At 36.5% G+C, this 13,560-nt stretch overlaps 2 protein-coding genes across 7 annotated transcripts in view; both read left to right on the forward strand.

The window, feature by feature from the left end:
* The window catches only part of SLC25A16 (solute carrier family 25 member 16), a 33,638-nt gene extending 20,804 nt beyond the window's left edge, over positions 1-12,834 (forward strand). The window contains exons 5-9 of one of the 5 annotated variants that reach the window (XM_067710799.1): positions 12-133; positions 381-447; positions 4,679-4,841; positions 9,268-9,336; positions 12,695-12,834. In XM_067710799.1, coding sequence (XP_067566900.1) covers positions 12-133; positions 381-447; positions 4,679-4,841; positions 9,268-9,336; positions 12,695-12,797 — 524 coding nt within the window. In that variant the 3' untranslated portion in view covers positions 12,798-12,834. The other 4 variants (XM_067710801.1, XM_067710802.1, XM_067710798.1 and 1 more) reach the window with 4 other exon arrangements.
* The window catches only part of DNA2 (DNA replication helicase/nuclease 2), a 58,808-nt gene continuing 57,957 nt past the window's right edge, over positions 12,710-13,560 (forward strand). Inside the window, exon 1 of one of the 2 annotated variants that reach the window (XM_067710761.1) lies at positions 12,710-12,842. The gene's annotated coding sequence lies outside the window, so the exon portion shown is untranslated. The remainder of the gene's footprint in view (positions 12,843-13,560) is intronic. The other variant, XM_067710764.1, reaches the window with a different exon arrangement.

Raw genomic sequence — 13,560 nt, forward strand, 5'->3', positions numbered from 1 at the left:
TTTCTTTTCAGGTATGACAGCAGTTATCTGTACTTACCCTCTTGATATGGTTAGAGTACGCCTAGCATTCCAGGTGAAAGGGGAACATACTTATACGGGAATTATTCATGCATTCAAAACAATTTATGCAAAGGTATTTCATTTTTACTTATCTTGTCTATAACATGTCCTTTTATATTTAGGCAAATGTTTTGAATGTCATTGTTTTGAATAGTTATTGTTTTACTTATAATTACTGATACTAATCATAATTGTGAAAACACATGTGTTTCAGTGTGGGTCCAGAATAATTTTTCCTATATAATGTATGCTTTTGTTCTTTTGCATTTATCATAATAAGCCCAGTGTAATTTCACTTCTAATTTTTCTTCACTCAAAAGGAAGGTGGTTTCCTTGGATTTTACAGAGGCTTGATGCCTACTATATTAGGAATGGCTCCATATGCAGGTATGTTTTAAATTTGGCAAAATCTTCGTTTTTCATTTTCTTGTAGGAATAATTTTAAAGTTTAGCATGTTATATTTAAGCCCCTAATCTGTCCAGAATTACTTTTTTTCCTCCCTAAGGATAGTCACTGATTAATTTCTCCTTTCCCCAGTGATCTGTAGTGCTACTTCTTAAAACAATAATAGAATGCAGTTTTATAGTAAGTCGTTTTTCTTTTTTTTTTTTTTTTTTTTTGCGGTACGCGGGCCTCTCACTGTTGTGGCCTCTTCCGTTGTGGAGCACAGGCTCCGGACGTGCAGGCTCAGCGGCCATGGCTCACGGGCCCAGCCGCTCCACGGCATGTGGGATCTTCCCAGACCGGGGCACGAGCCCGTGTCCCCTGCATCGGCAGGCGGACTCTCAACCACTGCGCCACCAGGGAAGCCCCCATGTGCATTTTAGAATCATTTTTTGATGTTGCACAAAAATCCTTGCTGGAATTCTGAATGAAATTGCATACAGATCTTGGACGTTTTTGTTAGATATATTCATAGACATCTTATAAGTTTTGTTGTGTCTTTTAGAAAATTACATTTTCAGTTTATTGCTTAATTTAATTTTTATATGATTTTATAGCTAGCCATTATTCTACTTGTTGATATGATAGCCAGCTACCATGCTACTTGTAAATGCTTTGGATTTTCTGTGTGGACCATCACATCCTGTGCAAATAACATCATTTTTCTTACTTCTGTTCAAATCCTTATTTCTTTGTCTATTTATGTTTATCTTATCTTACTGTAGCAGCTAAGGACCTACAGTGCAGTAGTCAATAAAAGTGATGATACTTGGCATTTTGGCTCGTTACTGATTTTATAAATTTATTTATTTATTTTTGTCTGCGTTGGGTCTTCATTGCTACGTGCGGGCTTTCTCTAGTTGCAGTGAGCAGGGGCTACTCTTCGTTGCGGTGTGTGGGCTTCTCATTGCGATGGCTTCTCTTGTTACAGAGCACGGGATCTAGGCGCGTGGGCTTCAGTAGTTGTGGCACGTGGGCTTCAGTAGTTGAGGCTCGTGGGCTCTAGAGCGCAGGCTCAGTAGTTGTGGCATATGGGCTTAGTTGCTCCGCAGCATGTGGGATCTTCCCAGACCAGAGCTCGAACCTGTGTCCCCTGCATTGGCAAGCGGACCCTTAACCACTGTGCCACTAGGGAAACCCAACATTCTTTTTTTTTATATATATATTCTTTTCCATTGTGGTTTATCATAGGATACTGAATACAGTTCTCTGTGCTAGACAGTAGGACCTTGTTGTTTATCCATTCTATATATAAAAGCTTACATTTGCTCACCCCAACCTCCCATTCCATCCCTCCCCCAGCCCCCTCTTCCTTGGCAACCACCAGTCTGTTCTCTATGTTCATGATTCTGTTTCTGTTTCATAGATAGGTTCATTTGTGTCATATTTTAGATTCCACATATAAGTGATATCTTATGGTATTTGTCTTACCATTATGAAACTTTCTTAATATCATCTAGTATATTGTCATTTTTCAAATTCCCCCCATTTATAATTTTTTTTGCCCAGATCCAAGTTAATATTTGCCTGGGATATCTTTTTTCATCCTTTCATTTTCTACTTTGTCATGTTTTTGTTTTAGATATTTATTTTGTAATCATTATATATATATAGCTGGGTATTTCTTTAATCTGGTCAGTAAAATCTTTTAATTGACAGTATACTTAATGGTTATTGATATATTTGGACTTGTTTCTTTACCTTGCTATTGATTTCCACTTGTTTTTCTTTTTTTTATTCTTTTTAATAAATTTATTTGTTTTATTTATTTATTTTTGGCTGCATTGGGCCTTCGTTGCTGCACACAGGCTTTCTCTAGTTGCGGCAAGCGGGGGCTACTCTTCCTTGTGGTGTGCGGGTTTCTCATTGTGGTGGCTTCTGTTGTTGCGGAGCTCGGGCTCTAGGCACACAGGCTTCAGTAGTTGTGGCATGCACGCTCAGTAGTTGTGGTTCATGGGCTCAAGAGTGCAGGCTCAGTAGTTGTGGCGCACGGGCTTAGCTGCTCCGCAGCATGTGAGATTTTCCAGGACCAGGGCTCGAACCCGTGTCCCCTGCATTGGCAGGCGGATTCTTAACCACTGCACCACCAGGGAAGCCCTGTTTTTCTTTATACGTTTCTTTTTATTCCTTTCTTATCTTGTTTGCTTATTTTTCTGAATCCTTAGCCCCCCCCCCAATATTTTATAAATATATAAGTTTATTTGCTTCCTCCTATGCTTGATGGTCTTTAGTTAGTTAGTTTGTTGTTTGTTTTATTTCTTGTGGCTTCTTTTGAGCGGTCTTTAATTATGAGTCCATTACTTGATCTTAACCTCTGAGTTTCTGACCCAGTAATTCCATCTTCTGTAGCCCAGTGGCAGGATCTGTCTCAATGGCTTGGCTGCTATTGCCATCAAAATGTAGAGTCACTCCAACTCTCTCATGGGCCACAATTCCCAAGTGGGCCCCATATCATATTTTTGGAAGGTGGTGCTGCTAGGGATTCTTGGAAACCTTCTCTTCCTTTTTGTAAGCCCAGCAATGGATATAGTTGTTCTGCAATGACAAAGTCCCTCAGAATACCTAGACTGCCATTATGCTGGAATCAGAACTCTTTAGTTTTTTTACTATATTTTTTTCTCTTTCTAATTTTTTTTGTTTGTTTTCAGTTTTGTTTTTGAAATACATTTTTTACATATAGTATGTATATAATTTTGTTTCTTAATTTTTTCCCATTTCCCAAATGTTTTTCATATTTCTGAATAGTATTCACATTTTTATTAATTGTGTCATATTTCAGTGAATACCATTCTGCATAATTAAGGTATTTCTATTTTTTTTCTACTTGTGTTTAATTTGCTATGAATTTCCTTGTTGTGAGCTTTTCCTGTGGTTAAAATTTCTGTATTTAAGTTTATAGAATAGATTTCCCATATATAAAAGTGTATGGGGACTTCCCTAGTGGCGCAGTGGTTGGGAATCCGCCTGCGAATGCAAGGGACATGGGTTTGAGCCCTGCTCTGGGAGGATCTCACACGCTGCGGAGCAGCTAAGCCCATGCACCACAACTACTGAGCCTGTGCTCTAGAGCCCGCGAGCCGCAACTACTTAGCCCATGTGCCACAACTGCTGGGGGCCCGCGTGCCTAGAGCCCGTGCTCTGCAACAGGAGAAGCCACTGCAATGAGAAGCCTGTGCACCGCAACAAAGAGTAGCCCCCATTCGCTGCATCTAGAGAAGGCCCACGTGCAGCAACGAAAACCCAATGCAACCAAAAATAAATAAAATTAAAATTAAAAAATAAAAACCACTTCTTTAAAAAAAAAGTATATGAATATTCTAAAGTTGTATAGCATCATTATAAAATACTATAAGATCGTAAGAATTTTATACAAAGAATAAATGCATATATTGAGGTGTTATCCTAGACTGAATTTTTGTTAGTGCTTATTTGTTCTTAAGAATCAAGTATCTTTTACAGTATGTTTTTAAAATTCAGTAAATATCAAGATATCTTGAGTAATATTTAGTTGATAGGTATACTTGAGTTCTGCTAATTTTTTTAATGTATGACTTTAATCCTTTTATTATAAAATCGTGTAAATATTCAGCCAGCACCAACTGCACATTATCAATAACTTAATTCAATATTCATTAGATTCCATGTGTCTGGTGAGTCTCTCATTGTCATAACTTTTCCTGGAAGACAACATTAGACATTGAATTGAAATAACAATGCTTTATCACTTTTGAATTTCTTGCCTCTACCTTACATTATCACCATCATTGTTATTGTAAATATGTCATGTTTACGTAAGGTTACTAATCATTAATTTAACTTTTACTTATGTAAAACCTTGGAAAACTGTTCAATTCTATTCATGTATAAGGTGGCATTATACTCAACTACTACCTTTATTCAGTGAACTGAACATTATGTTAGTGTGTGAAAAACCAACGTATAATTTTTTATAGGTGGTAATTTTGTTATCTTTAGGTTATTTGTAAACATTAATTAAATCTTTTTGTCTTAGATTAAGCCAAACATTGGAAATCAGGAAATGCATAGTTAGTCCCTTGAGTTAATTGGTTGATAATAACCAATTGAGTTAATTGGTTATTATGTAAGAATGGTGTCTTCTCACAGCTCACATCTCTGTTAAGCATTGTGGTGAATTTATATTTTGTTTTTCAGGTGTTTCGTTTTTTACTTTTGGTACCTTAAAGAGTGTTGGGCTTTCCCATGCTCCTACCCTTCTTGGCAGACCTTCATCAGACAATCCTAATGTCTTAGTTTTGAAAACTCACATAAACTTACTTTGTGGTGGTGTTGCTGGAGCAATAGCACAGACAATATCGTAAGTTTGTTCATCAACTTAATTAAGTTAAATTACATTTATCCAATACTGATTTTTAGCATTGGTTAGTTGTCTTATTTTTTCTAATAGATTATTAAGACACAGGATCCCTTGCAAAATATAAATATTAATTTAATACATTTTTTCCAGTGTGCCTGCACTTTAAGCATATTATAAATAACTTCGTGCCAAATTGACCAAATTAGTTTGAACCTACTCAATTTCTGTGGATTTTAAAAGAAAGGAAAAAGAAAGCTAGAAAGAAACACTATAGTTTTCATCCATATTTCCTCATGAATTGCCTGTATGAGTTTTCTGAAATTTGAGCCATTTATTGTGTGTGTGTGTGTGTGTGTGTGTGTGTGTGTGTGTGTAGGTACAACTTCTCTTGCACTAAATCTTGAAGGCCTACTTTGTGCCAGTCAGTATGCTAGGCATTGGGAGTTTCACTGAAGGAAAAACAAAAGTATTGCCTCAAGAAGCCTATACTCTTTTCTTTTTTTTTTTTTTTTTGGCTGCCTTGGGTCTTTGTTGCTGCATGCAGGCTTTCTCTAGTTGCAGCGAGTCGGGGCTACTCTTTGTTGCAGTGCGGGGGCTTCTCATTGTGGTGGCTTCTCTTGTTGCGGAGCACAGGCACTAGACTCGCAGGCTTCAGTAGTTGTGGCTCACGGGCTTAGTTGCTCTGCGGCATGTGGGATCTTCCCATGGTTTGAACCCGTGTCCCTGCATTGGCAGGAGGATTCTCAATCACTGTGCCACCAGGGAAGTCCCAAGAAGCCTATACTCTTATTAAGACAGTAGCAATACAAGGGAGTTTTATATTAATATAAGTGTATTAGGGACATAGATAAATTAGGTGGAAAGTGTAATTGGAAAGTTGGCTGTAGAGAATTTCTGTAGACCAAGAGAGATTGGATAGATGAGATTAAAAAAGAGCTGGAATACTAAGAAGCAGGAACTTTTCAGGAACAGGAAGAAGGGAAGCTCTCTGTGACTGAGGAGTATCCTGAAAAACAGGAAGACAACAGGAAATCGTAGTGTCACAAAGGCTCAAAAAAGAGTATCCAATGGAAAAAGAAAACTCAAAGTAAGATAAGTACTGAAAAGTAAGGTATTCATCGGATTTCACAATGAAGGTTACTTTTGTGAAGGCAGATTCAGTATGCTTGTGTGTGGGAGCAGATCGTACTAGACTGAAAGTAAAGGAAAAAAGGTGTAGGGACTTCCCTGGCGGTCCAGTGCCTAAGACTCCGCGCTCCCAATTCAGGGGGCCCGGGTTCAATCCCTGGTCAGGGAACTAGATCCCACATGCCGCAACTAAGAGTTCACATGCCGCAACTAAAGATCCCGAAGGCCACATCTAAAAGATCCCGCACGTGGCAAGAGTGATCCCGCATGCCACAACTAAGACCTGACACAGCCAAATAAATAACTAAATATTAAAAAAAAAAAAAGGTGCGTAGTTTACTTTTAGAAACATGGCTGCGGAACCTTGTTCATTTGCGGAGACATGATCACCTCTAGCTATTCTGATTCTCTTCTTGGTTTTACTGCCCCTTTTCTTTATTATTTACTTCCAGTTTAGATCTTTAAAATCTGTCTTCTCTTTTCCACTTACTTCATAAGCTATATTCTACACCCACTGACTCTTTTTTTTAAAATTATTTATTTATTTATTTATTTATTTATTTGGCTGCACTGGATCTTTAGTTGTGACATGCGAACTCTTAGTTGCGGCAACTTTCCCTTTTCAGGTACCTTGCTGATTCATGTCTTCCTCCTCCTACCTATCTGTGCTGATTTTTTAAGGCCTAGCCAGACTTTGGTCCTCTGCTCTTCCCGTAAACATCCAGAATAGCTCATCTATCTTTATTGTTTCAATGGTCACCTCTGTACAGATAACTAATTCTATTTAAATCTTCATTGCTGACTCATTACTTCTCTAGCAAGCTCTTGGATGTTTATACCTGGACTTCTGTCCTCAGTTCAAGCTCTGTAATTCATATACTGCTTTCTTGTCTTTTTTTTCATGTCTGTCCTCGGCCCCCAACTTTCCTATTTGTTATCGATCACCATTAATCTTCTAGTCCTGATAATACCTTGAGATCATTTTTCACATTGTACATATCCAAGTATTTTTGTCATTTTTTTGCTTAAAAACATTACCTAGAATGTTATTTTCTTTCTTTCCCATTGTTATTTCCCTAGTTCTGATCCTTGTACTTTGTCTTCTTACTTTCTCTTTATTAATCAATTCCTTCTACCCGGACACATCTTTTCCTGCTTGGAAACTGAATCCTTCAGGTTGAGGTTTTGGTCCCTTTATTCCCCATAAAGTTTTTTCCTATCTCCGCCTCCCATTAAAAGATAATTCAGGACTTAACTGGTGGCGCAGTGGTTAAGAATCCGCCTGCCAAGGCAGGGGACACGGGTTCGAGCCCTGGTCCAGAAAGATCCCACATACTGCAGAGCAACTAAGCCTGTGTGCCACAACTACTGAGCCCATGTGCCACAATCACTGAAGCCCGCACGCCTAGAGCCCATGCTCCACAACAAGAGAAGCCACCACAATGAGAAGCACGCATACCACAACGAAGAGTAGCCCCCACTCGCCGCAACAGAGAAAGCCTGCGTGCAGCAACGAAGACCCAACACAGCCAAAAATAAATAAATATTTTAAAAATTTTAAAAAAGATAATTCATGGAGGGGAATTCCCTGGTGATCCAGTGGTTAGGACCCCGCACTTTCACTGCAGGGGGCATGTGTTGGATCCCTGGTTGGGGAGATAAGATCCTGCAAGCCGTGAAGCAGGGCCAAAAAAAAAAAAGATAATTCATGGAGATGCTGCTTAGATGCATAGAGCTCTTCATCTGTTAGTAATGTTATTTCTTAAGCTGTTTGGTTGGTACATGGGTGGTTTTTTTATTACAATTATTTCATAGTAAATTTAAATGTATATAAAAGTATATAATTATTTTTGTCATATATCACTTACGTATATATTATATGTATGTATGTATATATGTATATATACATATGTGTGTGTATATATATATGTGTGTGTATGAACGAGAGCTTTGAATAGGGAAGTAGAAAGCAGCTTTATGACATGGCAAATGTCTCTAAGACTCAATTTTCTTTTTTTTAAATAAATTTATTTATTTATTTATTTTTGTCTGTGTTGGGTCTTCGTTTCTATGCGAGGGCTTTCTCTAGTTGCGCCGAGCGGGGGCCACTCTTCATCGCGGTGCGCGGGCCTCTCACTATCTCGGCCTCTCTTGTTGCGGAGCACAGGCTCCAGATGCGCAGTCTCAGTAGTTGTGGCTCACAGGCCCAGTTGCTCCGCGGCATGTGGGATCTTCCCAGACCAGGGCTCGAACCCGTGTCCCTTGGCAGGCAGATTCTCAACCACTGCGCCACCAGGGAAGCCCTAAGACTCAATTTTCTTATCTTAATATTGAGATAACAGTACCTACTTAACACAGTTGTAAAGATGGAATGAGATAATGTACATAAATTGCTTAGCACAGGACCTAACATAAGCAGTCAACATTAGCCCCAAAAAAGTAATTTAAAAAAAAAATCACCTAGGGTCCCACTCCTAAGAGATTACTTTTGTATATTTCATTTTAGGCAATCTTTAAAATTTTTTTTAAATTGAGGTATAATTAATATACAATATTATATTAGTTTCTGGTATATAACGTAATGATTTGATATTAAGTCTGGTTAACATTCATCACCATACATAGTTGCAGAATCAGGCAATCTTTTCACATAGAATTTTCTCTATCCTCTATAAGCAATTATCTGTATTGTTAATTTTAGCCCTTAAGGAGAATTTTTTGTTGGCCTACTGTATACAGGGGCACTTGCTGAATACTCTTAGGGTAGTGGTTCTTAACTGGGGTGGTTTCGTCTCTAGTGGACATTTATTAATGTCTGGAGACATTTTTCGTTGTTACAACTGGGGTTGTGCTACTGGCATCTAGTGGGTAGAAGCCAGGGATTTACCTAAACACCCTACAATGCCCAGGGCAACTCCCACAACTAAGAATTTTCCAACCCAAAATGGCAATAGTGCCAAAGTTAAGAAACCCTGTCTTAGAGTTACAACAATGGAAAGCACCCAGTCTATTTCCTCAGGAAGCGGCATTTAATTTGGTTTGGGGGAATAAATAGAACTTGATAATGGGTGATGAAAGAAGAATCATTTAACCCAAGGGAACCACTTAGGCAAAGGCAAGGAGACCTCTGTATTGTTATTTGATTTTATTCATATGCCTATATCCTGACTCCCAGATTAGACAAAACAGTAAGAAAATAGGAACACATTATTTCCTAGCATACATAGGGCTTTGTATTCAATAATTGCTGAGTAGCAAACTAAAAATCATTTTTAAGTCCTTCTTTTTCTTCTTTTAGCTACCCATTTGATGTAACACGTCGGCGAATGCAGTTAGGAACTGTTCTTCCAGAATTTGAAAAGTGCCTGTAAGTTCTTCATTTGTCATTGTTCAGTTTCTTTAGGAAATGTAATGTGTATAGTAAGTAGGGAGATAGGACTGTGATCTCACTAGTAGTCTAGAGCTTTCATTTTATATCCCATAATATTCTTTGGTAAACTGAATTTAATCAGGTCCTAATCCTCCTGTTAAAATGTTCATTTTAGGTAATTCCCTGGTGGTCCAGTGGTTAGGACTCGGTGCTTTCACTGTGGGGGCCAGGGTTCGGTCCCTGATCAGGGAACTAAGATCCCACAAGCCTTGCAGCCAAAAAAAAAAACAAAAACAAATTTAATTTTAGAGCAGCTCTGTTAAATAGAAATATGATGTGAGCCACATATGTAATTTAAAATTTTCTGGTAACCTAACCACATTAAAAAAGTATAAAAAGAAACATGAAATTGTTTTAAAGTATTTTATTTAAACGAATATATTTAAAATTTATCACTTCAACATTTCAGTATTTTACATCCTTTTAAAAAAAAACACTAAGTGTTTGATATCCAGGGTGTATTTTACACTCACAGCACATCTCAATTTAGGACTTGCCACATTTCATGTACTCAGTAGCCACATGTGGCTAGTGGCTACCACTATTGCATAGCACACAGCTCTAGAGTTTTCTGTAATCTGTAGAGATTTCGAATCATTCTGTTTGATTGGTGATGTGTTGTTCCTCAGGGGAAGAGCAGAATGTTTATTCAGGACCATGAATTGCCTTCATTCACCCAAAAGATTTTTTGAATATTTCAGTCTACATTGCATATTGAAAGAGAAAGACAAAGCCCAAAATGTTGGTTTGAAAGGAAAGAACACTGAAACAAGAAAGTCTTTATTGATGAAATCTGGAAGATAGTCCTTCAAGCTTTAGTAGCATAGAACTTGAGCAGAAACTTGAGAGTTTAAAGGGCAACTGCTCATATATCCTTTAAAAAGACTACATCAATATTTCAAATATTATTATGAAATAGTGTTGCTAGTAAATGTCACAGACATAATGCAAACAAAATATATTGTATTAATGAGCCACGGAATTCTATGCATAATGCTTGTACTTGTTTGGAATGAATTGCTCTTTTATTATGAATTTTTAGCTTGGTTTTTTTAAAAAAATTAATTAATTAATTTATTTTTGGCTGCGTTGGCTCTTTGTCACTGTGCACGGGCTTTCTCTAGTTGTGGCGAGCAGGGGCTACTCTTTGTTGCAGTGCGCCGGCTTCGTTTTAACACTTGCCTTCCAAAAGCTACTCAAGATGGCATTTTTAGCTTCTTTTAAAAATGCTATTATGGATCCTGAAATTGTCTCTTCATGACTGGGCATAAAGGTGTCATCATTTAACCATTCTCTTTCAGTACCATGCGGGAGACTATGAAGTATGTCTATGGACACCATGGAATTCGAAAAGGATTATATCGTGGTTTATCTCTTAATTACATTCGCTGCGTTCCTTCTCAGGCAGTGGCTTTTACAACATATGAACTTATGAAGCAGTTTTTTCACCTCAATTAAAAAATATCGTTATTTCTTTTCCTTAATAAACTCTCAGAGGGAAAAATAAAATGTTAATTTAATTTGGGGAGAACATTACTTGAAGGGGGATATTTACCCTGTCACAGGAACCACTGGTATTTTAGTACTTGATTTTTCTATTCATCACAAATCAAAAGTGCTTACTATACTTTTATGCCAAAAGTTATATCTTAGAACATTGCAAAAAAATCCTAAGCTGATGCTGGCTAATCAGTAAGGTTATTTGAAACCATTTTAAAGTATTATTTGGATAGAACTAACTTAAAATGGGATTCAAAAGGTTGCCATTAGTTTTATCATGCTATTCCAAGCTTTTAATTGTAATCATGATTTTCAAAGACTCTAATGTTGGTTGCTGTTATTGTTATTATTAACAGTCTTGGTTATATTGCAGCAGAATGATGAGAGCTGAACTTTTAAGTTATATAAAACATAGGTTAGAAGCCAGTATTGAAGTATTATTCTTAATATTTCTCTTCTCATAATTCTGCTCCACTGGATAAAAGGACAAACACTTTTCCTCTTCATTTTTTGATAAATGTTGTATTCAAAAAGTAACCATGTAGAGACTCATCAGTAAGTCAAGAATTTTCAGGTATTGCTCAAATGTTATTCCCAGTTTCTGAGTGATTTAAATGTGTTTTTATAAGTCAGTGTATTTCCCAAAGGCAGTAATAGTAAATACTGAATATCTTTGCTCTCAAAACAAGTTAGCATTATAGATTTGTTAGATGATTTGATGTATACTAGAAAATTTATTTAAGTGGACTGTGAAATATCCATTAATATAGGTGTGAATGTCAAAGAATGTTTCCAAGTATTATGTTATGACACAGCAACTAGTTCTTCCACGTAAAATAATTTTAGTGCAATATAAACTTAAGTAGAAATGTAAAACATGATCTGAATTGCTATCATTTATATTAAAATGGTTTAAAATGTAAGAATTCCAGTTATTATGTTTAGAGTAGTTTTTATGTTTTATTATAAGCATGACAAAAATGGGAGGGGAACAGTTATAGTTCTGTCCTCAGAAACAGCAATTTGTAGAATTGATGTGATTTTTAAGACATTAGAAAACTAAATTGAAAGTGTTATTTCTGCTTCAATTTTTTTTTTTTTTGCATAAAAGATTTCTTGTCATAACTTGGTAAAAATTTTATGAACTGGTTTCATTTTCAAAGTCTTTATTTTAAAATAAATGTGTATCTTTGTATGATTTATAAGTGTACCCACAGGTAAAAATACATGTGTTCCTAAAACTATTTTGTATATTTTCATTTCTCGGCTACACTGTAGCTAAATACTGCTATCAAATCTCAAGATAATTTAAATTTATAAAATAAGTATCTCAGTTATGTTAACAATAAAAGAGGACTGCAAATATTTTTTTAAATAAAAATTTGCATTCTATGTCTGTTACAGAATACATAGGTTATTAAAAATAAATTTTCATATTTCAACAGTTATTCCTCTCTTTTAACTATTTACATTATTGAAGCACAAATATTAAACATAATGGAAGAATACTTAAAATAATGACTGTATTTTTATCTGATTTATTTCAGATTGATAACGCAAAGTGAATCTTGACAGATTATCTTCAATTTGAATATTGACTGTTTCTGTTTTGATCTCCATTGTAATACTTTCCTTGCCTTTTATTGGGTACAGCCCTCTGATCTATAGAATGGGGCAGTGATTTTGTTTAGGGACTGATGAGTGAGGTACCATTCCTAGCTCTTAATGGTGGTCTGTATGGAGATGAAAAGCTTAGTGGGTATATATAATAATATCTTACAACATTTTCCTCCAGATTACTCAACATCCATTTTTGCAGCACCCATTGTGTGCCACGGATTATATCAGCATTATGGGGGCATACCTTGAGAGGTCTGTTAACTGTACTTGCAGTCTGATTTGGATTCCCAATAGCATCTATCACTAGGTATTTCTCTAACAGGGTATGTACCATACTTTTTGGTTACTGCATGTTTATGTGTCCTCCCATTGGTTCCTTCATGGGCAGAGTCATACCTTCATCCCCTTTAAGGAGCACAGGGTATGGCATCATTAATAGTTGCTCAGTGATGTTTACTGATGGGCAGAAGGAAGGTTTGGTTCCTGTTTTTGGAGAAAATGTTCTAGTAGAGAGAAACGAGGCACAAATAGTTTAGGGAAAGAGCAATTTAGAAAGAAAGTTATTTGTTTTTTCTTCATAGAAATGTCTTGTTGCTAATTTGAGCCAGGATGAATGGCAAATAATAATACCTATATTATGTGAGTATGCGTTGCCTTGCAGAGTTGGGCCAATGATATCTGACATACTTGTATAGCAACTGTATACTTAAACACTTACATCAATTCTTTGAATATTAGACATTGTTACAAACTAGAAATCAATGACAAATAATAAGTCATGTATATTTCCTGAGTATTTACTATGTTCCATTCCTTATTTTAAGCACATTTGATGCCTTAACTCTATAACAGTACTATAAGATAGGCACTATTAAATATTCCTTTTTTACAGTTGGGATAATTGAGACCCAGGGATATCAAGTAACTTGCCCAGGTTCACACAATAAGTGGTGGATCTAAGCCCTGTGTGAATGAAGCTCCCTGAGTGAGGGAGTAGCAATAAATAGGTTGGAGAAGTAGACAAAGGGCAGATCAATGTAT

The sequence above is a fragment of the Pseudorca crassidens genome, chromosome 16 (assembly GCF_039906515.1).
Source record: "Pseudorca crassidens isolate mPseCra1 chromosome 16, mPseCra1.hap1, whole genome shotgun sequence".
Classification (NCBI taxonomy): Eukaryota; Metazoa; Chordata; class Mammalia; order Artiodactyla; family Delphinidae; genus Pseudorca; species Pseudorca crassidens.